The following is a 20,442-nucleotide window of genomic DNA, read 5'->3' as shown; positions in this document are numbered from 1 at the left end:
ATAACAAATATTAAATATGATTCGTCAAAATAGCAAGCTAATATTTTAACAAGGGAGATACATTTAAGTGCACATATTGAGAACATAACCTTTCTTTACTCCACGTCACGATAATGCCATCCTTATAATTTGTTACAATAACAACAATCTAGTTCTCCTTATGTTATAACTGTATTATAAATATACAGCTCATGCTTTTCAAAAGCACCGAAAGATATACATGTATAGATAACATTTTTTTTATATTGTTATACAATGATAACATGACGACCAGGGCCTCCGGATTCATAAGTACTTAATTACTAGTAATAATTAATACAACATATATTCTTCATATATACTTCTTTCGTCTATATATGTATATAAAATTGTCAGTATCATAATCCCTTGAGATTAATAGTGATTCAGAACACAATAAGTTGCTATGATTACTATCTTTGAGATAACATATGTGCAAAAAAAATTTAGATTTTTTGAAATTTTTTTTATTCTTAACCCCAAATATATCGTAGTCACATTAAATGATATATTTTATAAACGATTTAAGCATTACAAATTTTGTATATATATTTTTTAAGTATACGGTACCCATAACTATCCCGTATCTCATTCAATAAAATACGTTAACAATAAAATGATTTATGAAATAAAACTTTTAACGCTGCGTGTGTAGTGACGGTTATAGTGACTCGGATTAAGCGTACAGATGGAATGGCGCAATCAGTGTGCTTTATCAGGGTTCACCGTGACATACATAACAAGAAAATCACTATGCGACATGTGACAACTAAGACGCCAGATAAGTTCTTATTAGATGTAAATTTGCTCAGAAAAAACATAAAATGTTATACCAAATTATCGGTAAATTTTCCTCGTGAACACAATAATATTATTTATATTTCCTCGTCTGTGTTAAATTAAGTTTCTATAACGTATTAGTATGTTACGAACCAACGATTTCTAAGTCTTTCGAGAGTATATTTAAATATATCGCTTATTTTATAAATGACAAGCTGTTATACTCACATTGTGTAGTATGACTACTCTGTCAGCTTGCTTGAGATGGTGCAGCTGATGTGTGACCAGAATCCTCGTAGAGTGTCTCAATAGTCCCATCACACATTCAGACACTATGTGTTTACCGACGTGAGTGTCGACGGCCGATAGCGGATCGTCCAACAGATAAATATCAGCCTGCATATATACGAAATTTAATGAGTGACCGTTCTAGTAATTTATAACTCTTTTCATATACAACTAATGGAAATTATTATAACTTAAATTACGCTCTCGAACTCTATCCGCAAAGATAAATCTGATATGTACGTTCTATTACTTTTAAAATCTATATCGGACAAGAGAAAATATGAGACTGCAAATCTTCTTAGTGATTTGAAATTGAAATGCAAACTCATTAAATGATGTTTACAGAGTAATTTTTAAGAAATAATTATTTTTTTTTTGATCTCCGTCTCTTTAGTATATTTATTATATATATGTAGCTTTTGTCTGTCAAGACGGTTAAAAACTTTAAGTAACATGTGGTATAGTCATGTGATGACTGAAATAATGATACACGTGTAAACAGAGATATATCTATCATATATTTTTATATCTTTATTAACACTTGAAACATGTTTTATGACCTGATAATAAAGTTATCTATCAAACTATTAATTAATTTAATGCATTATGAAACTGGCTGTATGTATGTGATTAATGATTCAATATAAAAAAAAATAACTCTATCTCGTCATGTCATTTCTAAGTATAGTGTATTTGAAATCCATTAAAAGGAAAAATATTTATAAAATTAAAATTTACGAATATGATTTGGACCTCAACTATTTATTTCTTTATTTGCTTCTTGGAACGTATCGTTGTTCAACAATAAAGGTGTAGCCGTATAATATATAAAAATTGCTTATATGATTACAATATAAGGACAAGAAGATTTCATTCATACATTTCTATAACAGGCACGTGCTAGACCGATTCTCGCTCGCTGACCACCACTGAGGCTGATGCCTCTTTCACCAACCATTGTGGAGTCGCCAGCCGGTAGCTGTTCGAAATCACGTAACAGTGCACACGCCGTCACCACCTGTTAATGTAACATGGAACATTTTATACATATAAATGACCTTGCAAAATCACGAGACAGTTCTCATAAAACTTCCCTACGTTTATTTGAAGACTTCACCATTAACTAAAAGAAATATATATATTCCGATATCTTTATTAAATTTTGAGGTTATTACAGTTTCAAGTAACAGCGTTTCATATATTGAAGTGATACGAGTCTTGAAAATTAATAAACTTTGTCAATACATCAAACATTGCGGACTAAGACGCGGGGATCAGTTAACAATGGATATAATTACAATTGACTGATAATGTCATTTTTATTTTACGGATTTGTTTGGAACTACATCGGTACAAACACGTGCTTTTCGTTCCTGATAAGACAAATTGCGGTGTTTAAAATTTAAAAAAAGAACTTGAAAATTAATTGTGTTTAAAATTTAAAAAAAGAACTTGAAAATAAGTAACGGAGAATAATATAGCGTAGATAATTTTACATAACATCAACGGTAGTTGTATCACTCGGTCATTCACAATCAGTTCATTTCTGCGGAACTCCGTTTCATCGAACTTGGGTCAATTAACTGACAACATTTCAACGTCCTCTACACCTCAATATACGAGTATCTTAGATATAGATTAAAATATATATATAAAACTACTAATTACTGAATCAGCGATAATTTCATTATTTTTAATTTATCTAATATATCTAAATAATAATAGTCTTCAATCGTAATGTTTTGTCTAACATAATGTAATTTTCTTTTGTATATTGAAAATTTACTTTTATCTATTGGTAGAGGATCGAGGGTCGTTTTTTTTTTGCATAACATATTCGCCTATTTTAAACTGATCGATACATTGTAATTTAAACGCATTTTGAATTCGGTTTGAGTTTAGAATACCAAATTACTTTAAACGGAATAATCGATGACGTCATAGACCACAAACAATGAAGTTTAATTCATCGGAAGGTAACACGAGCAGATGAATTAGTAATAATATTTATTATTTGTAAAATATATCTTATAAAACTACAAACATATATCTGTTTAATGAAATCCAAAACCACGTACGTCCGTCATGTATTTTTTGTTATGTAATGTTGACATAATTAACTGCCGTATGGAGACTAACTATAAATGTTTAGAGACAAATGAGAACCAGTTTGTTTTGTAACTGAGATAACCCTATAATTTAGTGAAGATATAACACAAGTAAACAGACGTAAGAGTAACAAATGGTTAAGTTATAAAACGTCAGACAGAACTAAATCTTATACAAAGACGACAATAACAGGTTTGGAACAAACAAATAAAAAATAATACCTCTTTGGTTTTAAGACCTTTTTTAACAGAAGTTTTAGTTGAAACACAATAGCTTAGTGTAACCATGCATAAATATTCGAATTAAAAATAGCCGGTGAGCTGTTTATTTGAGTGAATTAAACGTGTATAAAAATGTTACGAGTTTTAATGGTTTATAATTAATATGGGATATTAAATGTTTATAACAGGAAACAATTTTTTTTTTTAGATAAATAAAAGCCGGTTGATCGGTAAAGCAATTACGATTAATGAGATATATAAAGTAATCCCTATCGTTTTTTTTTTTTGTTAAATTCTTCGGCGATGATTCATGCATAAACAACACCGGTAGATTTTTTGCTCTCACCTTTTTATACTTCAAGCGATCGTATGGAAGACCGAAGAGTATGTTCTGTTTGATTGTGGCCACGAAGAGCCAAGGCTCTTGGCTGGCGTACGATACCCTCGAACCTCCCAGGGACACCGTACCCTTAGAAGGTCGCAGCTCACCAAGGATTAGTTGGAGGAAGGACGACTGTGAACACATTAATGAGATTAGATGATATATTTGGTAAAAACATTTCAATTATAACATCACTGAACTTTATTACTAATTAGTTTGTCAAATAAAAAAAAAAAACAATTAAAATAAATCAATTTTAATCCGTAGTGATGTAAAGCTCTATTAATATTTATACACATCCAACAGAACAATGGAAATGAAATTTAAACGTTTATCTGAGGATATTAAAATTATTTGCTATAGACTTAGGGAGATAAAATGAAATATGTTTAAAGCCGTTTTAACACAGGATTGAAGATAAGAGGCTAAATCTAATATGAGCCTAAATAATTACCTTTCCAGATCCCACAAGACCAGCGACTCCTATAAATTCTCCAGGTTGAAAATTAAGGGTTATGTTCCTCAATGTGTGCACTATAGGGTTGGGCTGCCAACTGGCTGTAGCATTAGATATAACCAGCCCCGTCGGCTTCACTCTGTTATTTGAATTCTCCTTTTCGCTGTCCATTCCGTTAAGCAACGAATTAGCGTTGAAACTAGCTATTTTTGGATCATCACCTTCCGATTCATCAAGTGCTAGAAATTCCTAAAAGCAACGTTGCTTTATTATCGGAAATGTCACGCTCGTGTGATAGAAAAAAAATGGTAACTACCTCCAATCGACGTATGGACACTCTAGATTCCGCGAGGAACGCAAGAGCCATTGGGAATAATATATTACAGGCTAGTTGCATCAGATTGTAATATTGAACGAGGGAGAATGTGATGTCCGAGCTGATTTCCCCTCCGGTAACCACGAAGGTGACGACAGCTGCGTATAGTATGAAACGTTCCGTGAACACGCTCAAAGCGGTAGAGAAACCTTTTATAAACGATGTTCGCAATATAAACTTTATTTCAATTCTGAAATTTTCGATAAAAATTTTAAAGTTGTACGTAATAAATTTACTAAAAAATTTTTCACTTATCACAGGCAAATATTATTAAAATACTATTTTAGAAATATATTTTTAAATCAACGCTGAAATGTGTCTGACAAAATTAACAGACACAAATATTAATTAAAAAAAATCAACCTTAAAAATAATCAACGAGTAAAGTCTTCTTAATGGTTACGGACTAAAATTTTAATTGAGACACAACAACTAATATATTTCCAGTCGATGAATGTTAAAACTTACTTTCTTAGTTTGTCCACGAGCTTTTCGAAAGGCTTCTCCCAAGCGTACATTTTGATGACCTGAACTCCATTGACTAATTCGCTCATAACTTTCACCCTTTCATCCGTACGTCTCGCGATTTTCCCCCTCAATATACCTTGACGATTACTCAAATAGACTGTAACATAATTAAGCTGTAACTAATAAAATGTTTCTATTCATCATAATGGGTTGTAATTAATATTAATATATCAACAGGTTTTGTATTTCAATGGCTTGAAATCTACTTCATTAATCAAAAATATTTTTTTTAGAATATGTATCAATAACTGGTTTGCTATTTGAGAATATCCGTTGAATTGTATCCAACAAATGGCTTGGACGTAACAAGAACTTACGGAACGATGAAAAGTTGATAAAAAAAGAGAATTCGATCAAAGCTACAGTTATAATTTTACCTTGTACTGTGACTGTTTGTATAACAATAACGGCGAGAGCGGCCAATGTCGCGTAACCAATGTGTTGCCAGACCAAGTAACAAACGACTGGTACCACAATCGGCATCACCCACAAAATACTCAATAATGGTGCCGCTATGTCGAATCTGTTCACATCGTTTGACATCAAGTTGATGACTTGTCCGGAGTCAGTTTTACTTATGCCAACACGGTTCAGTTTCAATATCTGAAGACATTTTAAAGTAATCACATCGTACGCCCGGGAACATATGTTTTTAGCTTTTTAATAGAAAATCTAAGTAATCCATTTATAGTAACATTATTTAAAGTATATTATTATCATAGATATATAAACGAAGATGTATCGTAACAACTTTTTCTGTGTTTTAGTTTATATATGTACTTATAATTAACGCGAAAATTCATTAAATCTAATATATATATATACATATATATATGGGTAATTGAACTTCTTGATGATATCTTTTTTATATAAAAGAAAGTCCTGTTAGTAACATTATTTATAACTCAAGAGCGACTGTAAGGGTTGACTAAAAATTGGTGAGATAGCTTAGAACAAGGAAAAAGAGACGGGATACTTTTCATCCGATCGAAAAAGAAAAAAAGTTAATAAAATGCAAAATCTTCGAAATTGTTTTTAAAAGGGAACGGAGTTCGCCCGGTCAGCTAAAACATTTCTAATTCTGAAACTAACGCAGACTAAATCACGGGCAAAAACTATTTTTGTATATTTGTTATATAAAAGCTTTCACTAAATGGCTTCCCATTTCCTAATATAAAATTATTATTTACTTCTTATTGGTGATAATCCAAATACTGACAACTAAAAATTTTTAAGCTCTCCTTAAAAAATTTAAACATATCTCGCATATTATGTAAGAATACTTGTGTCTAACCACTGACAAGCATTCTTTTTTTTTTCGAAAATATAGATCATTAAATAAAATCGCTTACATTAAAAGGTAGCAAATGATTTTTTATAAATATGACATTGTTTTTTATAAAATTATTTCATAAAAACTTAGATTTTTACAATATTACATTATTTATTTTATAGTCATATTGACTTCAAAATTGATAGGAATTTTCATGTTAATTAATTATAATTTTATTCATTATAATAACGTTCCTTCTGAATATTTTTTAACTATTATCTATAATTGGATTATTCTTATACAGTCTCATTATTTTTTTTATATATAAATATATTTTATTATGCATAATAATAAAAAAGATTGAGGATGTGTAGAATCAATGTTTAGAACAAATTTATTATTGTAATAAAGAAAAAGTGTCTGAAGAATATAATTAGAGCGCGATATTATTGGAAAAATAATTTCTTATTAGCTAAGTCAGTAAGTTACATCAGTTAAATCATTGTTTTAATGAAAATCCTTGCAAATGGATTCGTCGATGGGCTTTAGTAAGTTCTTAAGTTAGAAAATGTAATTAATATAATAAAACCGAAACATAATATAATATCCTTAAGGGCTTAAAGGGGAAATTATCCAAATAATTGATATGTAAAATTCTATTTAATATTGGCTACCACTTATAATGGTGTAAGTACATTTGATATGAGCTCTCGATTGCGTGTAAACAGTAGACTTAATACAAATGAGGTCAGACGTTAATCATTGCGTCTCCTAGAAATTGTCGACACAATGGAACCGAGTCCAAATAAATGTTTATAAATGTGAAACACATTAATGTTTTTGATTGTTATCTTTTCAAAAACATTGCATTGAAGGTATTTAATAAAAAGTATTAGTTAAAATTTTCTTTATAACGATAATAAATGTATTCTGAAAGATCTCATCAGTATTGCGCTGACGGTTAACACTAATTAAAATATTATATGCATATGAACTATCGTTTTTGTTAATAACGTTAATATCTATTTCGATATAAATCTCACGTACAAATGCGATTTACCAAACGAAAAAGAGCCCCTTAAATTTATTAATATTTGACAGAATTCTCGCGCAACTAAAATACAAGAAACACAGAGTAAAATTAACAAAGCTTGTCGTTTTCAAGGCGGTTCAAAATGGCCGACCCATGAGCCGATATAACAATAAGAGTTACATTGCAGTTTTCCAAGGATTTATAAAGAATATATAATTAAAGGTTTTTTCATTTACGGTCGCAACAAAGTATATAATTTACATATGTATGTATGTATATATTAAGATAAAGTTACAACTAAAATAATTACTCATTACCGTAAAAATATGCTATTAATTTATATATAAAAGATTATTTAATGTATTATTTATTATGTATAGACATGGGCCGTCAGTTTTCTTATTAATATACGATAATAATCGACTACGATGTCATGGCGTCTATAAATCATCAACAAAAAAGTAAATCTATGAAAATCAGTCAACGAATGTGACATTATCAATGAAACATAATGAAACAGCCACATAGAGCCCAGTATCACTACAAGCTCTTTGTACAGCCATACATTCTAAAAGATGTATCTCTAATAGTTTAATTAAACGATATTCAACAAAAAAAACAACACAATGGGAAGGACACTCCTATCGCTAACGTATAAATAAATGCTTTTAGCAAAAATCGAGGTAATGTCAGTGTTACGTCATGTATATAGTTTTCGTTACAATAAATTTAATCACATAAAAATCAATGTTTAATTTAATTTTGGAAAGAATTTTTAGAGAATTTCGATTAAAATAAAAGTGATTAAAGCAAGACACTAATAAATAGAATTAATAAAGTACTGACACCAGCTTCCAACATAATTTTGATTCAATAACATCTTACTTTATATATCTATTAGTATATACTTATAGGATCACATAATATAATTGTAAATAAAAAAAATTATAATACAATAGCACTGACCTTCCTATAGACGAGAGAACATGAGGCTATCCTCACCCTCATACCAACACAAGCCTGAGATAAATTAGTATGATTCATTAGAAGGGCCGATAAGATGGAAAAAAAATTCAATAAAAAGTTATGTATGTGTGCATTTCTATACGATTCTGGCGTTTTCTCAGATGAAAAATATTTTATGAATAAAGCTAGAGTGTAAGGGATCAGAGGCCTGAAAACGAAAACCATACATAAACAAAAAAAAAAAAAATTGTGACACTTGTTGTGTAATTAAAATACATACCATACGACAATGAACAAAACACCAACTAAGATGCCGCTTGTCATATACTCTAACCAGAAACTGCTGACAATGGCTCTGGAGAGTGATGGTTTGGTATTATTTTTACGAGATCTTTCAACTTCCCTTTCCCAAGCCTCTTCGAGCCGGTCCCCGAGAGGGCCCGATTGGTCCACACTGCGGGCCTGCCATAGATCCTCTATTGTCAATCCTCTTTTGTATCCTCTTTTAAATAGCTTGAAGCTCCACCTGGAACAATTGTTATGATAATTTTAGAATAACGCCTTTACATCTCTTTGTTTATACGGTAAGTTAAAAATACAATTTCCTTGATATATTTAGGTACCTAATTAACAGTTACTTCTTGCTTCAATTGTTTCTAAGATGAATTATTATATTAAAAATCTGCCTTAAATATATTACTATTTTCAAACATTCCTAAAAATATTTTTGTATAAACCTAAAAATTTATAGATTTTTATTTGTGAATACTCCTTGACGATGACATGCCCAGATCATTGACAATTATGTCTTACTCCGCAAATACCCAAAATTCTTTACCACTACCACCCTATGTTCCAAAAGTTCAGCTATACCCAGAAATTACTTAAACAGATCACCTGTATTCAGAACCTTCCGAGATACAGTCACATGTTCCCTCGGTTAAAATTGTCTTAGTTTTAATATATTTATAATCAAAGTTAGTTAACTATAAAAAGTAAATATTGCTACAACTTTCAAGAAAAAAAGTAATGAGAACTTTCGAAAAGTATTAGTAGAAGTAAGTATCTTAAAGCCGATGACTATAAGTTTATTTATTGTAGAGGTTTTCGCAGTTGCATAAATGTATAATATATAATAACAATTTATCACTCGTTTGATGATTGGTCAGAATAATGTATATCAGTACTTATATATGTACTAGTTGAGTTGATAACAATGCGTTACGTTCCCACTCATTGACGCGACTCATTTAGGAACACTTGAGGTTTAAATTAGTTCAATTGAAGAGCGGCTTGTAGACAGATAAAGAAATTTTAGTTCATCAAACATTTAGAATTATTGACAAAGTTGGACTTAAAACTTAGCGAAGTAATTCAGGTCTTAATAATTATCCTTACATACAAATAATAATTCTAGTTACTAGTTATATATTAAAACTGTGTAAGTTTCTGAGGATGTATGGATTGTTGTTGCTCCCTTGATTAGAAAATACAGTATCAATTTAGATGAAAATTTCTAAACATGTAGCTTAGACTTAAGAAAAATACAGATTATATTCTATTACAATATTGCGTGTGGTGCTTTAAAATGTTTTATGAAGTAACTAGGGACCAGCCCCGGCTTCGCACGGGCTCTATACAAAAAATACAAAAAAGCCTCTTTAATTTTGAGAATTATTAAACTTATAATAACTTTCAAATGAAACACCCGATTTTAATGATTTAAAAAGTAATTTACAGATACTGACGTAGGCTTGAAAACGAAGTAATTTGTTGTTATAAGACTTAATACAGTATTTGTGTAAATAGCTTTCCAACAAACGCTTTAGGAATGCCAATTATTAAAAGTTGTAAAATGGATATAAATAAATGGATGTTATCCTTAAGGTATAGACTTTTCTGTAGACCTATATAATATACACAATTCCACCATATATTATTTTGTTATATCTCAAAGACTTTAGGCAGCGTTTTCATTTAAAGCTCTCAGACGGCTTATGTTTTCCCGACATCTTTAACAAATATTGTTAATGTACACACAAGTAAATACAAAAACTTAACAAATTATATACTAAAACCTTCCTCGAGAATCACGCTATCAAGTGGTGATAACTATTTGATAATCGGTGCAGTAGCTTTTCCGTTTATCGCGAACAGACAGACAGACAGACGCGGCGAGGGACTTTGTTTTATAATACGTATTGATGTGTCACGTTGATGCTACAAGTTTTTGTTGTATGGAAATATAAGATAACATAGTTATCTCTGAGATTTTCGAGTGTACCCAGTTAAATGAAATTTAGGTCTTCGGATACTGCGCGTTTTGTATTATTTTATAACTACATAATCCCGACGTTTCGGTTCCTTTACAGCAACCGTGACCAGGGGCAGACGAGATTCTATTGTCTTTAATAAACCAATATAAAAGTATTTTTTCTATGTTAATGATCCAGTCTTAGAATCATTGATATATTAAAATATTTTTTACAATTTCTAGGTTTTTTATTTTAGTTGGAAGTCATTTATAAATGTAATATATGCTACCTAGTTTTTGAGTGCGACTTCGTCTTCGTCTACGTTTACTTCGAAATCATGTTCAGAAAAATGAATGATCTGATTAAAATAACTGTCACGATAACAAACCTCGACCGCCTCATGTTTTCTGTGCCACGTGACTTTAAGTAGAATACAACTTATTTTACCGTGACACCGGTCTAACGAAACGGAAATATTTTGATAAATCATTGCACTTACGTTAGTCTGATGTTTAATCTACATTATTGGTAATATCATTAAAATAGATTTTATAGTTTTTGAGTGATGGAGGAACTAACATTAATCGATACAAACATTCAAATTTATACTATTGCTAATTGTATGTAAGATATATTTATTTAGTACATATTGGAATACTCATAAAAGATCACAATCAGGATGTATAAATCAGTAAATAACTGTAAGTTGGTAATGATAATAACACCACAATTGGGTCATTTCCTCTCTATAAGCCTAAGTTAACACTTTCGGAAATATAAAGCAATAGATTTATAGTCATAATTAATACATCAATAAATCCTTGATTTTACTGACATTAATTATATACACACCTCGTCTGCCCGTGATCACGGTTGCTACAAAGTAACCGAAACGTCGGGATTATGTAGTTTTTAAATAATAAAATCCGCGTAGTAAATCCGAATAATACTAGTTTTATTTAAATTAATTATATAATTTAAAGTTTTTAAGTAGTCAAATTCATAATATTAACTGCGCACTATATACAATGAAAAATTCGTTGGCACACGAGCAGGATTCGAATCTGTAACCTTGAGAAAATCACGATAAAGAAACTTGGAGGTGATACTTGAGATTGCGGGTTCAACATTTAGCACATCATTGCTTAAGCAAATATAAGAAGTGACAAAAATAGTTTATACAAAAATAATTTAGCTTACAAATTTTCGTTTGTTTTATTAAAAATATTCAGTAATAATTTGAAGTCTATGCAATAATGTAATCATTTAAACGAAACTCCATTTATTAACCGTGTTTACGATTTACGTGCAGACGACGTGAAATAAACATTTATCTCGTCTGCCCGTGATCACGGTTGCTGTAAACTGTAAACTGTAAAGGAGCCGAAACGTCGGGATTATGTAGTAACAAAATAATAAAAAATGGGTACGTAGTATCCGATAAACTTAGTTTCATTTAAATATATCTATATCTATAAACTTACTTGTTACATATAAATAAAACATATATTTAAGTTACATATTATTCTTTCATTCAATATTAAAATAAATAAAAGTGTCATAATAAAAAAATATATACCTACATATTGATATTGTGTTCATTGAACAGATTTTATTATGATTGTCATTCTTGATTATAAAACTATTAGGGACCAAAAAAAATATCTTTACTATGTGAATATGACTTAATTCTTTGGTTTTCACTTCCTCCGATGTTCTTGTATTTCGTTAAAAAAAAATCCTTGCTTCGATATTGTTCCACAACATTACAGTGTACGGATTCTGAACTTGGCAAGGTCATGTTCGGGTCTTGCAACATTGTTAGTTATCGCATCGTTTATCCATAGACAGTCAGACATCACAAAAAGTCAACGAATTAACATTCAAAGACTAAGCTGCTTGTCATCCTTATCGTATATAATAATGATATCTATATCTAAAATTGTAAATTTACAATGTTTTATTTCTTTTCTTTTCCTTTTTTTATCTTTTTTTATATATATTTTTTTTTATACAGTGGACGCATAACATTTCAGTAATGAAAATTAAAAATGTATTCTAAAAATTATTAAAACATTAAAACCAAACAAGAAATGGCACATGTTTAAAAAAATATATATTATATAAAAGACAACTCTACACAAATTTTTATAATTCTAAACTGAAAAGGTAGAAAAACCAGGGTTGATAACCAAATAAATTTTAAATATTTTATTTAATTTTAAACTAACCATATATATATTATTTTAAGTATATTATATTTATATAGACATTTTAAATCGTAGTTTTCGATAATTTCATTGCGCCGCAAAAAAATATACATAGAAATTTTAAAAAAAGGAATAGCAACACAGAAGTAACCGTATATAAAAATTTAAAAAAAACATCGTATTGGACCTAACCAGGTTTTATATATATTTTTCACTACTAACTTGAGTAACCGCTGTATGTGGTTGGGTAACTTGAAGACTGCCTCATACTGAAAAATGTACTCTGAACGGTACAGTACCTTGCTTACCAGAAATTGACATCGTCTCACTACAATCTACATCTCGAACGTTAACTTTTTTTAATTCACGAATCATAGCACATAATATTAAAGTTGGTTATTGAATAAGAAACAAGAAATGCTGCATATATAGTGTGACGATGCTAACATACATATACTCGTGCTTACTTAACGCACAGAGGGCATCTGCGTAAGTGGTCATAACTTAGAAGTATAACAATATTTACCTATTAGAATTGAGATAACAGAATAAACGAAACTATTACAGATTATTGGAAAATTATTAGTTTCTAATATATTTGGAATTTTAAAACCATCTACATTTTAAAAATATTGGAGTTTATTCACAACAATTTTCGTTGTATTCCTAAAAAATATAACAGAGACCGGAAAACGTGTAAAGTGAAAGTGAACAAAAACGATGATTTCATTTAGGAATTCAATTAAAGCCGACTGTGAGTGTAGTCGGTTGACTAGAAAATGCAATTGGCATAAATATGAAGGTTCTAGTAAATCGAGAACATGTAGCGTCTTTGTAAAAATTAATATATTTATATTACAAATGTAAATGCTGTACATACTGTAGCGTAAAGGCTCATAGTAACAAAAAAAAAAATGTAAGTGTGGAGGTTTTATATATAAGTGGCCTGTATATTTTATGTAATTGTAAATAGGTACATATTATATATTGGGGATTACAAAAAAGGAGATAATTTATACAAACAAATAATTTGATTAAAACATCTAACGCTAAAAACAAATTCTTCATAGCCATAGCCACAAGAATAGAATAAAATATATTTTTTTCTTAGAGTTTGAATTGATAATAAATAAGGCTAAGGTCAAAATTATCCACTTTAATAGAATTTTTCAGATTATTATTGACACAATACTTTTCATGACATTAAATTTTATCTGTCTTAACTTTCGTTTCGTATTTTGATAACTTTTTTTTAATGAAGATAAGATATTTTTGTTTTACAACCGGTACGTTTATTCTTAATTCCTCTTTATAGCACAGCAACAATAAACTATATGTAACTCGAATTATTCCAAATGTTAAAATATTGCACACCGAATAACTATCTTACTTTACTTTGCGAATTTTTAAAACTTACTCAACATGTAAAACTATTGTTATACATATATATTATCTATGTATATTTTTGAGATTTTATAACACTGTCACTTTACAAAATTCCCCATTAAAATATACCCAGAGCATGACTGTTTTGTATAATGAGATCTAAGATTTTCGCGAGTTTTATTCATTTAAATGAAACTAGTATTTTTCGGATAAACTACGCGTGATTTATTTTTGTAAAAAACTACATACTCCCGACGTTTCGGTTACTTTTCAGCAACCGTGATCACGGGCAGACGACATGTCATCAAAGTAACCGAAACGTCGGGAGTATGTAGTTTTTTACAAAAATAAATCACGCGTAGTTTATCCGAAAAATACTAGTTTCATTTAAATGACTGTTTTGTTTTGTTTAAATAAAATACGAGTTTATTTTCAACTAAGTTACATTTACTTTTAAATAACATAATCCGGAGAATCTTTTTATAATGAGCTTGTAACATAAACTAAAATTTTACACTTTTACAAAAATTTGTGCTACTTATCTATATTATTCAATTTGCTCACTTATCGTATGCGTATAGAAAATTAACAATTAATATGCAATATAAAGCAAAAAGTTTTTGTAGTTTAATTTATTAATAAAATTTTGCTGTGGCGTATCTGGGGCGTACACGGAAATTTGGGGTAGGGTAAGCAGAATATGTTGAAAAAAATATATAAATTTTCATAATAATTTCCTCCTCTAAAACATTGATAATATTCCTACATAAAATTACAGCAGTCCGATCAGAACTATAACCTATATATATTTTATAAATATATCAACTACCTCTGCGCCACGAGTATCGTACTCGTACCTACAGCTTTGAGTGCGATTACGAACTGTTCAAAACCGCTTTATGAAAGTCATTTAAATCGGAATATGCAGTAGAGATCCAATTTGAAATTAATGAGTTCGTTAGTGACCTCGTAATACTTGTTCACCTTGATGGCATGGTCTTTGGGGATGTTGGTTTCCCAAGGAACCGTAAGTTCTATTAACACAACGCTTTAAACTTCTCAAATATATAGAAATGTCTGGTCTGGACGCCGACACACAAATTCTCTTCTTGCCGAATAAAAGACTTAATATATCCGTACCTTGGGCCTTCTTACTTAATTCTAATCCTACTCTGTTACTTTGTGCTCCCTGAACAAAGCTGAAGAATCAGCTGACAGGGCGAGTTCTAGCTACAACTTCAACGCCTTTATGACGCTTGCATTTAACTTTGACAAAAGGGTTTTATTAAAATCATAAACGAGGAAAGGCCATAGACCAAGACCATAATCGTAGATCCGAAACTTTAAAGGTACCGATCGGTTAGTTATTTATACATACGTTATTAAGATCGTTTTAAAAGCTGTCTTCTATTTCTTCTAAGGATTTCTTTTAATTGCTAAAGTCGGGACTTGACAATATTTTTGTATAAATTTTCATAATTATGCATTTTCATTAATATGCATGTACTTAAACGGGTTTAACAGACAATATATGTGTATAATAGCGTCTAATTGAATAAAAATACTCATTGCATTAGGAGTTACATTCAGAATGTACATCCAAAATTCTCATCAATTTATCATTAATAAATTTTTTTAACGTTTTTTTTTTTCAAATGAAGTCAAACTTTTATGCTCAATAGAGTTAAAAAACATTCTACGACAAAAAAATAAGGCGGATCCCACTTCCAAACATTTAGCTACGTTATTTAATAACAAAAATTATACATCATTTCTTCAAAACAATTATTCATGTACCTAAAATGTACCTAATAATAAAATAAAATATCAAAAAAAAACTACAATTACCAGATAAAATCGTTATCGGTTGCGACCTCTAATGATCACAAGTAAAATAACAATAATGAGAAAGAATTCGACAAAAGTTGTCTTCGAATATTTTGAGTTAAGTGAATGAATGTCAATGATAAGATATTTTTACTGTAGTTCTTACGAATCCTCGTAACTATTAATACTCTGAACAGAACACAGGTTTTCATATGGTATGTTAAAAAATATTTTTAATATGAAAAAATAAGGTTTTGAATCAAAAAAAAAATTACTTAATTAAAAAAAAAATATTCGATTGCATTCAAAACAGGTAATTCCTTCTATTTGAAAAATAAATTAATTAATTAATATCTTTTTAATTAATTACCGTCAACCTAAATTCACCATTAGGTATTTCATGGATTATGGCATTCTGTTAATAATTATTAATATCGAGTTTAAAATAAATACATTTAGAAATTTAAAATAAATATATATTTGAAACTTACCATAAAAATATTTTTGAGAGAAAATTGGCTTTATCGTGTGGATTTTTCTCCTTCAACACAACTTTCGATTCCATTATATCATATGAACAAAATTTTGAATGTTCTTAACTACAATTTATATAGTTATACACTTATTTATCGTGCCACAAGGACACATGCCACTTAAAAAAACCGTATGAAGGTCGTTTAATTTTATTACTTATATAACAAAAAATGATAAATCACAAGCGAGCAACAATTTTGACATTCACATCACGTTACACAATATGTAATAATAATAGCTTTTATAGAACTTGAAAACTGACATCATTGCCGGAACGTGTCGCGAAAGTAAATTCACAATAATTATTATCAAACTAATAAGTACATTTATTTGGACGAAGCTGTGTAAATTATTTAAAAATATGAAATTCGAAAGGCTGGTATAAATCCGATATTACAGTAAGTATTCTGCCAGCAATAAATTACGACGGCGCTGTAGCACCGACGCCGACGAACTGACGGACCCGACTGCTGTTAGCCGTATGTTAATAGACACACCATCCATGCGATCCAGATTATTTTATGCTTGTGAGTCATATGATTTAACATGTTAGAAAGATACCTACGTATATACTGAGGTCTGAATTAAGTTATTGTAAAATTAATAATTGTACTCTCAATTCCCCTTCTTCATAACGTATATGTAGATAATAAAAATCATAATTAACATCTCTATATAATTCATTACATATTAGCATATCATTGTTATTAATTAGTCCGTTATCTACATTTACGAAATAAAACTATATTGATAAAAAATAGAATTACAGTAATTTATTCATCTCCAGACCACGAGTTTATAATTTAATTAAAATGTGTGACTGTTAATATCCTTCACTGTTCACTTTAATTCTGCATAAAAGAAAATAGCAATAATAATAAACAAAAGTGGAATTAATGGAAAAATTTTAGATATTGCTTCTGAAATTTAAAATAATGTCAGGGAAAGAAAACACGTTTCGTAAAAAATAATATATTTATAAAAATAATATAGCAATCAAGTAACTTTTGAAGTGAAACATTTTATGAGACTTCCAACAAGGTTGCGTTAAAAGTTTAACGCTCCTGGAAGAGCCTGAGCGAGAAGAAATGCGTGGCGCTCGAACGCATGCGGAAAATCAATTGTGACTTATAAGTAATGTTAATAAAGTTTGTCTTAAAGAAACGCTAACAATTACTTAAAAATAAATATTTCTTACCCTCATCCTGTTTACATTCTAACATTACGAAGTTTCACTTCTTCCGCGCCAAGGGACTCCACGCGCAATTGATCTTTTTTCGTATAATGATTAAGAATAATATTTTCTTAAAAATATCATGCTCTTTTTTGCATATGGTCGTAGAAAATTTCGAAAATACAAGCGACACTGAACACTATTGCTAGTTTTTTTAAGTTTTGCATTTCTCTGCTTATTAATTGTATAATTAATTACTACCTTTGTCATTCATTTTCCATTCCTCTGCTTATGTATATGTATATGAACAATCGATGTAACTTTCGACAAATCTTATTGTCTTTCAATGAATTTCATTTCAATTGCAAAACAGATACAGATGAAAGTAGTTAATTCAAAAATCGTAGGATATATTCGTTTGCGTATATATGAATAAAAAATTGCAATTGTATTGTAACTCCTACAAGGTCAGGTTGGGCAGCGTTTGGGAAGCTCCGTAACGGTTTGTCGTCCAAAATACCTCAGTACCTTAAGACAAAGGTATTTAATCAGTGGGTGTTACCAGTGATGACATATGGTGCTTCACCAAAGGCCTTATGAATAGGCTTAGAGTAACTCAAAGAGCTATGGAGAGAACTATGCTCGGAGTTTCTCTACGGGATCGAATCAGAAATGAGGAGATACCTAGAAGAACGAGAGTCACCAACATAGCTAAACGGATTAGCTCTTTAGTGGCAGTGGGCAGGCCACATAGCCCGGAGAACAGATGGCCGTTGGGGCCGAAAAGTGCTCGAATGGATACTACGGATCGGAACGCACAGCGTCGTCCGTCCACCAACGAGATGGACGGACGACTTAGTCAAGGCCGCGGTTTCATGGTGGATGCAGGCCACTTCCGACTGATTTGCTTGGAAGACGATGGAGGGAGGCCTATGTCCAGCAGTGGACCTCAGATGGCTGAAGTAGTAGTAGTAAGGCCAGGTACTAGGTGAAAAAAGGAGATTAAAAAAAATTATAATAAGCCCTTGTATATTTATTGATAGAACCAAAACAACTGCAAATTTTTCCCTTAACATAATATTATGTACTTATATGTGATTATCCACATAATTTAATATTTTATGTCATTAAATCAAATTTTGACCTTAAAACTGAAATCTCAAACAAAAGAATGTTTTTCTACAGCCTTATATTATTGATATACATATAGATATACTATATATGCTATTTACAAAGCTCTTTGCACTTTCCGTACATGTTGGCTTTTTGATTCTTTCAATGCTTCTTCCAATCTGTTTGTTAGATGAAGAAGGTTCGGTAAATCACATTGCAGTAGAACATGACTTATAATATTCTGGCACTCACTGGCTGTTTTGGCATCTTCAATAGTCTTATTAATGGTATTTTCTGATATTGTACTGCTTTCTTTATTCACCTTAGAATGATCTTCATTATGTTCGGAAACTTTTTTTGGTGTAGACAAAACAAAATCCATTGCAACCATAGGTATTATTTCTTCATTTGAATTTTGTGATGCGACCTAAAATGTATATTTGTAAAATAATTTGATTATTATAAAACTTAATTTTTACCCTGTTTATGAAATATGTTGATGTAAGTGTGTTTTTATAATCGCGAACACCTGTATTTCAAATCTCCATAATAAGTCTTGATAGCTTGCTTCACTCTGTTGAAGCAAATTTAGTGCTTCAGATATTTCTTTTTTCTTTGTATTATATAGTTTAAGTAAAACTTGTTGGTGTTCAGGTGAAAAGCCGGCTATAGCAAGTGAAGAATTAAAATTTGTTTCTAAAAGCTGAAATGAAATATTTCTTTTTAGATCTGTATTGATTAAAGAAGAATGTGTAGTATTTAAATACTTACATTATGCTTACATCCTTCAACAAGAAGGTAAGCTAAGGCGTATATGAGATTCTGTATAACTAATGGTGGTACATTTAACCTTTCTGAAAAATGAATCGTATATATATCAAAAATATACATATATATCACAAATATAAATGTGTTACCTGCAGCAATGGCACATTTCTTCTGGTTGATTCCATTATTAAGAAAGTCTATCGTTAGTTTACAAAAGTCAACTAAAACTGTAAACTTAATTAGTATTTTTTTATTATACATAACTGACAAATATTTTGTAAAATATTTCAGAAACAGCATTTTAGAAAATTACCTTGAGCGGAATGTTCGTGAAGTAACTTCAAATGCTCCTTTTGTAAATCGCTTAGAAATATTATCATTTTTTTTATAATAAATATGGATATTTTGAATTGATTGGTATCTAATACGATTAAAGCTTCAGTTAAAGTCATAACAATGTTTTGACTTTGACATCAAATGGTTCACACTTATTATAATTGTGTATGGAGAAAGCTCAGAATATAATGCAGCTGTGCACGTCTTTGCACGGATGAAGGCCATATTTTAAGCAAACATAACAAATGGTGAAAGCTGTTACTCCACAATTAAATTAATTACTGGCACCTAAAGCCAGTACTGGTACTGGCATCTAAAATCTATAGTATTTCTAATTAACATTCTAATTAAATTGGAACAGATGAAAGTATATTAATTATAATTTTAGTACACACATAAATTTATTAA

General features: G+C 30.0%; 2 protein-coding genes across 2 annotated transcripts in view; both read right to left on the bottom strand.

Moving 5' to 3' along the window:
* Positions 1-17,118, bottom strand: part of LOC116770181 (ATP-binding cassette sub-family C member 4-like) — a 33,233-nt gene extending 16,115 nt beyond the window's left edge. The window contains exons 1-10 of the mRNA XM_032661547.2: positions 16,601-17,118; positions 8,712-8,957; positions 8,432-8,639; positions 5,537-5,762; positions 5,100-5,256; positions 4,572-4,821; positions 4,253-4,504; positions 3,763-3,930; positions 1,967-2,104; positions 1,027-1,194 (exon numbers count right to left, since the gene is read on the bottom strand). Of these exons, the coding sequence (XP_032517438.2) occupies positions 1,027-1,194; positions 1,967-2,104; positions 3,763-3,930; positions 4,253-4,504; positions 4,572-4,821; positions 5,100-5,256; positions 5,537-5,762; positions 8,432-8,639; positions 8,712-8,957; positions 16,601-16,674 (1,887 nt within the window). The 5' untranslated portion in view covers positions 16,675-17,118. The remainder of the gene's footprint in view (positions 1-1,026; positions 1,195-1,966; positions 2,105-3,762; positions 3,931-4,252; positions 4,505-4,571; positions 4,822-5,099; positions 5,257-5,536; positions 5,763-8,431; positions 8,640-8,711; positions 8,958-16,600) is intronic.
* Positions 17,119-18,835: 1,717 nt separating this feature from the next.
* Positions 18,836-20,301, bottom strand: LOC116768197 (COMM domain-containing protein 2-like). Its single transcript, XM_032658877.2, has 5 exons — positions 20,012-20,301; positions 19,848-19,925; positions 19,702-19,784; positions 19,460-19,633; positions 18,836-19,357 (listed from the first exon to the last, which is right to left on the bottom strand). Exons 1-5 carry the CDS (start codon positions 20,148-20,150, stop codon positions 19,046-19,048), a joined length of 786 nt encoding a protein of 261 aa, XP_032514768.2. The 5' UTR covers positions 20,151-20,301; the 3' UTR covers positions 18,836-19,045.
* Positions 20,302-20,442: the final 141 nt, after the last annotated feature.

Source organism: Danaus plexippus (assembly GCF_018135715.1).
Source record: "Danaus plexippus chromosome 3 unlocalized genomic scaffold, MEX_DaPlex mxdp_30, whole genome shotgun sequence".
Taxonomy (NCBI): Eukaryota; Metazoa; Arthropoda; class Insecta; order Lepidoptera; family Nymphalidae; genus Danaus; species Danaus plexippus.
This window is presented reverse-complemented; position numbering and strand designations above follow the sequence as displayed.

Bases quoted from the DNA above. Each gene is read 5' to 3' on its own strand.
- LOC116768197 (XM_032658877.2), bottom strand. From the start codon at position 20,150: ATGACTTTAACTGAAGCTTTAATCGTATTAGATACCAATCAATTCAAA. The intron at 19,785-19,847 runs GTAACACATTTA...TTCATTTTTCAG, and splicing joins GAAATGTGCCATTGCTGCAG to AAAGGTTAAATGTACCACCA. The intron at 19,358-19,459 runs GTGTTCGCGATT...TATACATTTTAG, and splicing joins TATGGAGATTTGAAATACAG to GTCGCATCACAAAATTCAAA.